This window comes from Penaeus monodon, chromosome 3 (genome assembly GCF_015228065.2).
Source record: "Penaeus monodon isolate SGIC_2016 chromosome 3, NSTDA_Pmon_1, whole genome shotgun sequence".
Lineage (NCBI taxonomy): Eukaryota > Metazoa > Arthropoda > Malacostraca > Decapoda > Penaeidae > Penaeus > Penaeus monodon.
In genome coordinates, this window is record NC_051388.1 from 41,645,463 (window position 1) to 41,652,962 (window position 7,500).

Below are 7,500 nucleotides of genomic sequence, written 5' to 3' on the forward strand. Positions count from 1 at the left end.
AAAAGTAACAAGATAACAAAAAAGAAAGAGAGAGAGAGAGAGAAAGTATGCGACTCTCTTGATCACAAAATTATCTGTCTGCTTGGCATTCAGATTAGAATTCATAAGATAGAACAGGATAGCATCATGTGAGAGAAGAAATTAGTGTTGAATCATATAAATGTAAATAAAGAAAAATAATTATTAATCTATGGTGATAATAATGGTAAATAAATAAATCTACTGTCTCTATCTATTCATTGCTAGCGACTTTTCATCACTTTCTATCTTGTTCATTATGTCCCCTAGATAACCAAGAGAAAATCTCAACTTTTCACCTGGCATATCAACAACTAATTTCTTGAAACAAAATAGGTTTGCCAATTTAGCTCTCAATTATAGGGACATAAAAAAATATCTATCCATAAAATGAGAGAGAGAAAGAGAGACAGAGAGAGAGAGAGAGAGAGACAGAGAGAGAAAAAAATAGACACGATAAGGCAACTTAATTTCCAGCTATCTTCCAGTTCATCTCATATCCCAGTTTCCCCTTTAGAACCCAGTAGAACTAACTCTCCCATAACATCGAATCTGATCTAGCCTTTTCCATAGACAGAGTTTGTCCAATGCCTATCGCTCCCTACAGATTTTAACCAGAGATTCTGTGACGATATCTGTGGAAGCTGTGGTGTATTATCGAGTGTCCGATCCGATAGCAGCTGAGAACAATGTGGAAGACTACAGGTACAAACAACAGACAAAAACAATTACCAAAACAATAGCCTGACAGAATAGACATTGAGTAACAATTATCTCATAAATATATATCCCTCACGTCCTCCTTCTTCCTTCCTCCTTTGGAAAAAGAGAGAAAATAAAAAAGACTGCAATATGCTAACGTTGTTTAGATTTACGACTGGAAGAGTTCGGAAATCAGCAAGTTGGAATTGCAGTGTGATTTTTTTTCCTTTTTTTGACTGGGGGGAAAGGAGGGGGTGGAGGGTGATGTTCATCTGAAATACATAGTCTAAGACTACTGTTCGTTGAGATGCGTTCAGTTGCAGGAGGAATACACTTCCCGTTCATAACAGAACTCCCAGTCATGTTAGATTAACTGTCAAGTTAGAGTTGAACAAATAAACTGTTCACAGTCATAATTACGTATCCCTAGTAGCGTCATATCGCCAGTTCAACACACCTAAATGAAGAGTGATGAACATAACATACACAAACCACAAATAACTTTAAAAATACAGTTTGTTTGAATTTGGATAGTTTTGTCATTTGGATCGTTACTAAGACATCATGGCTTGAGCAAACAAAGATAACCCGGAAAACATAGCTAGTGCACATTTGATATACTAATTCTAGAAACAAAAACTAGGCAAGTTGCTTCGTAACCAGTTTTGCTCAGATCAGACGAGCTTAGTGACTGTCTGTAATGCTCACAGGGACCCCACTATTCAACCGACAATTCGAACGCGTCTCTGTCGCCTCTGAGATTCAACTGGCCAATCGGGCAATCCCTAACCATGGTTAATTACAATCTTGGGTGATTAATTTCGTGAGTTAATTTATAAAGGATAAAACCATGTTAAATCAGTGTTTTCATCGTATAGTTGAATAACGTAAACTTGGCTTCTAAACACCTGTATAAGTACTTCAATAATGCATGCTGATTAAATGTTGCTTCTAATGATCAAGTAGTTTAGATCAGTATCTGTAATATAACATGTCAACACTGAGAGTGGAAGGGATTTCTTTGCTCCATTTATATATATAAATATTCTTTACAAACACGAAAGACGGAACAGGAATTCTGTGATAAAGATCAGAAGCAAACCGGTGTAAGCATATAATATATATATACATATATATATATATATATATATATATATATATATAATATATATATATATATATATATATATATATATATTTCATGTAAATGTGTGTGTGTGTGTGTGTGTGTGTGTGTGTGTGTGTATATATATATATATATATATATATATATATATATATATATATAATATATATATATATATATATATATATATATATATATATATATATATAGATGTATGTATATATCAATGTGTGTATGTATATATATATATTATATATATATATATTGTGGTGTGTGTGTTATGTGTGTATATATAATTTATATATAAATGCATATAATATTTATATATATATATATATATATGTATATATATACATATATTATATATATAATATATATATATATATATATTTATATTCATATATATATATATATATATATATATATATATATATATATATATGTTAGATATATTATATATATGCATATATATTTATATATATATAATTATATATATATATAGATATAATATATATATATATATAATATATATATATATATATATATATATATATATAATATATACATATGTGTGGGTGTGGGTTGGTGTGTGTGTGTTGTGGTTGTGGTGGTTGTGTGTGTGTTATGTGTTATGTATATATGTATATTATATATATATATATATATATATATTATAATATATAATATATATATATATATCTATATATGTAGTTTGTTATAATGTGATATATGATATATATGTGAATATAAGTATATAATGCAGTAATATGTAGTATATGATAGTATATATAGATATATATATGATATTATATAGTATATATATATATATATATATATATATAGATATATATATCACATATCATATATATATATATATATATATATATATGTATATGTATATGTACATATATACACGTATATATCAAACCTATTGCGCTCTTCCACAAAGGTTATCAATTGCTTTGAACAGACTCACAATTCAGTGAAACCAAAAAGAACACCAACGACAGACCGCTATTCAGCAATTCACTTCAAATCCAGAAAGTCCTTTGGGAGAAAAGCAAAAGTCACTTTGTTGCCCCGAAGTCCACGATGACGACTGGGATGGCCCGCGGATGGCACTTGGGTCTCGTGCGCTGAAAGTAGTCCTTAGCCTGGCTAGTGTCTGTAGTGTTGCTGGATGTTTTCTAGAATTAGACTTTAATCATTATCGTGCAGGAATGACATTATTTCAGACTGCAGACATTAACACTTTTATCAGATCTTTTTACGTGTCCTTCCCATGGCATGACTGGTTATATATTAATACATATATATCCACAGCTCGAGATAGTATGACAAATGATTATACTGGAATTTAGCATGTTTATTAAAGATGATATATCTATCCGAGATACAGTTTTTTTGAGCTCTTGATATTTGAGATTCTCTCGGAGACTGTTCGCCATATAATGCTGAAATATTAGATCGATATGTATTAGAAGAAATGAGAATGAGATGGCATAGTGAAATTAGGACGAGATTTTCAAAGAATACTTCAGACATCGCGCCGTATTTTGATGCATGTGATTTTTTATCATTACCATTATATATTTTTTCATTATATATATTTTTTTACTGTTTTCTTTTTTTCTTTTTCCTTTTTTTTCTTTTTTTTTCTTTAGTTACAAAACACCACTGCACTGCCTGCATGCCTACTGATAGCTAATGTTTTTTGTTGTTGTGTTTTTTTGTCTAATTTTTGCACTCGTAAACCTGTTCTAAATAAGAAAATCCCACGAGAAACTGTAGCATATGATGATTCTTCAAATACTTTGTCTAAAGTTTAAAATTTATCAAGCACCTTCTGCTTTTTACTCTATTTGCGCACCAGTAATTTTAAACACGAGTAAAATTACTGCCATATCATCACTACGCGGAAATCTAGAAATCTTATGCTACAGGTGTAAACACTCCCTATAGTAATATAAGGTCATCTTTAAATACCCTTTAAAAAAAATGTACTTTTTTCCAAAATTAATAAGAGTGTCCATTGGTCTTCCTTGTCTGAGGTGTCAGTTAGGATGGGGACAGAGGTGATTTTTGACACACTGATTTCGGTCTTTTTAAACTCTATTTTTTCATTCTTTTTTCGACCTCCTTGGGACGGACACTGAAAAAAAAAATGGATGGGGATATATTTTCATCCCGAGTTCTAGGAGGGAAAAATCATCTTGCATTTCTGTTGATGTGCTGTACTTTTTAGTGCTACTCTTTTTCAGGACATTTGGTAGCGAGTTACAGTAAAAGCTCAACAGAAATTTGTCCATTCCCTCCTCCTCTTTCTCCCCTCCATTCCTTCCCCCCCCCCCATCTCCAGATTTATCCATTTTTATATGAATATATACCTCTTCTCCAACATATTTTTCTTAAATAAATATATCCATACATACACTGGAATCAGGTGCGTTTTAGAACACCTCAGATCTGCCGCCTACGTCACTTTTTAACCCTTTAACAACTGAGTCCTTACCTCTAACCTTAGTTGTCAATCAGGCTTCCGCTTACTCCGTTGGTTCACCCCCTCCCTCCCCCCCTCTCGAAAACAACCAGTTAACATTGACATAATCTGGTGCCTCAATTCGTCGCTCTCAGGCTATAAAACAAAAGTCTTGGTCAGGCTAATACAGTCTTGGTCAGGCTTTTTTTTTATTTTTATTTTTTTTTTTTTTACTTTACTCTCTTTCTAAATACATTGAGACAGGATTGCCACTCTTTCTATCACTCCTGATCGATGGTTCTGTAACATATGACCGAAGAGTAGTTTCCTTGGTCATAAAAAGATATATTTTTTTCATTTTTGTTTAGTGATTTTTTTTTATATATTTTTTTAAACTCTTTTTTTAGCCTTTCCTGCCAATCTCTTTGCTCCTCCGTCGCTTTTAGTGGGCTTTCTGCTTGGTGAAAAAAGATAGATTTTGATATAGATGGTTAGAAACGTGGATGTTACCAAATCCCTTGACTGTACCACTTTAGGGACCTGCCTTAGAAACAATAGCATGATGCAAGGTAGTTTACAGCCTTTCTTTCATCTACAATAATATGTATTCCTTTACTTTCAGATTCTACGCTTTGATAGTACCGGAATGTCGTAGTCATGCTTAGAAGAGTAGAAATGTGTGTGTTCTTTTTTCCTTTTAGATTTAATCGATCTACTGACATGACAAGTAAACGTGGCACGTGTGACATGCTGGACACGTGAGAATGTTGTGTGAAGTGACGATGAGGAATGAAGAGGTGAGAAAGTTCTAGAGAGGAAATAGAAGGAATGAGGAAGACTGTGATTTTGCGTGAGTGCTTGGTGTGTGGTGCGTGGCATTGCCTTGGGTGAGTGTGAATGCGTCGGATGTCGGATTAGAGGTAGCGGAGGAAGGTAAGACTGATCACGTCAACTAAGCAGTGGACTGGTTCCGTGCATGGAGTCTCTTGGTCGATCGGTGTGGGTGTGTGTCGGCTGATGAGGAAAGGTTTTACACCACAAACACAAAGCGTATATTCGAAATAATTCATTTTTGATTAATGTAAGTTCTTACTGGAAAATAATAGAAAACCCGAAAGGTGCATTCCAGCTTTACTACAGATAAACGATATTACAGTACATCATTATTATAAAGTTTGCACGTCGAAACTGACAGGTAATTATGTTTGTTGTATGAGAAAAGTTTCTCTCTGTAAAGAAAGTGTGTATTACCACTTAGGCACCGTGTACTTGCGTGTATCCAAACACTGCACTTCTGATATGTGTCACTCCTTCATTTCCTTCTGTTTTTTCAATCTAGATGTGTACTTCCGTCCCTTCTACCCGCGCCACGTATAAATGTCCTTCCTACACTCGCACTGAAGAAAATTCCGTAATGATAATGATGATAATTTGCATCTTCGTGTGTAACGTTCAGTGCGGTCGTCGTCCCTTCACCGAGATGACTAAGATTGATGTCAGCGAAACTTGACGTCATCGAGATGGATGCTCTTCCTCTCCCTCGCGACCTACGAGGTGCATCTCGGGTACGCTGAGGACGTCGGCCATTGCACCGTGATGTCCCTTCCCTTAGGACGATCTCTCATCCGACAGCAATCACCATCTTCTTCTTCTTCTTCTTCTTCCTCCTCCTCTTGTTCGCTTCTTGGACTCTGAGGATTAATTTCTAGCGTCGTCGCCTCTTCTCCTGTTCGTCTGATTTATCGACCCTTCGTCCTTTTGCTGTTCGCCATCATTCTTCTCTTCCTTCCTTCCTTTAGCCGTTTCTTTTTTCACTCTTTTATTACTTGGAGACTTTTATGCTTCAAGGAAATCGGCTAATTCGTTGTTCATTATTCTGTCTTTCTTTGTTCTTCATACTTCTTCTCTTCCTTCTCCAACTCCCCCTTTTCTTCAGCCTCTTCGACACTCTCGTATCTATCCTTATCTTCCTTTAGTATACAAGTTCTCTTTCCTTGTCTCTCGCCTACCTATCCTCTATCCAGTCATCTATCTTCCAGGTAATCACTCTAAGGGATCGGGACGCATAACGTTGCTCTTCCATTATCTTGCACCGTCTGTTCGCTATATATTTTTTTTTTCTTTTTTTTTTCTCTCCGTGTTCGCATCGACCGAAACTTCCTGTTGCATTCTTCTTCAGCATTTTTCCTTTGGTGTCGTAATGGAAGCTAGTGATACACGACTTCCTTTTCTCTCGTATGCACTTAAAAAAATAATGATAATAATAATAAAAAATTGTGTTCGATAACTGACTCCTCCGCATTACTATCTTTCACTGCACATGACACTGACAACTATACACTGTACATGAGAGATGATTCCACACACTGTAGCCAAACACCACAACCTCTTAAGACGAAGCAAGGACCCGGCGAAGTGTGACGTCACAACTTCAGAATTCCAGCATCGACAGTGGTAATTAGGTTCGATAAGAGATAAGAGATGATAGTGAGTATAACTACAAGTGCTGATGATTATATTTAAAAAAAGAAAAAAGAATAACAGTAATAATTCGACGGCCCGATGCGTCAACTCCCGCCCATCTCTACAGCCGGTGAGTATGGCAACAATGTTCTTGCTCGAAGGTCGTGTTATAAGTCGTAGGAAGATGAAGAAGCCAGTTTTGCGTGCCCTGTTTTTATGTGGATTTTTTTCTTATTTTTCATTCTTATTCTTATTTAAGGGATAGTGTTTAAAAAAAAAAAGGTGAACGTGTTGTCATTTCTCGTATGTTACTTTTGTACGGTTTTCGTTATTTCCATTTTTATATTATGCTTATTTGGTACAAAACCATAACATATTTCAGGGCTTTTCAGATCTGTTTTCGAAACTTTACGCCGATCTATTCATATCAATTTTATCTTTTTTTCTAGATCTTCCGTTTTGAGGTTTCCACGGACTTCCACACATAGTTTAGTTGCAACTAATTACATTATACATATTTTCAGTACTTCATACTCTCTAACAGCAGCAAGATATCCCGTTACATTAGCTACAGAGGAGAATTTGTCACTTTCATCATATATTATACATATCTACTACACCAATGTTATATTTCTTTCAAATTTCATGGTATGAAAATAATGGACAAATTGTGCCGATGGTGCTAAAGGAAACTATTTTTTCATATTCTGGT

At 34.6% G+C, this 7,500-nt stretch overlaps 1 protein-coding gene across 5 annotated transcripts in view; it reads left to right on the plus strand.

Moving 5' to 3' along the window:
- The window catches only part of LOC119594729 (band 7 protein AGAP004871-like), a 111,688-nt gene that overhangs the window by 58,117 nt on the left and 46,071 nt on the right, over positions 1–7,500 (plus strand). For 2 of the 5 annotated variants that reach the window (XM_037943839.1, XM_037943817.1), the window contains exon 4: positions 626–723. The exons of the other annotated variants lie outside the window; for them this stretch is intronic. In XM_037943839.1, the coding sequence (XP_037799767.1) occupies positions 626–723 (98 nt within the window). The remainder of the gene's footprint in view (positions 1–625; positions 724–7,500) is intronic. 5 annotated transcript variants of the gene reach the window in all.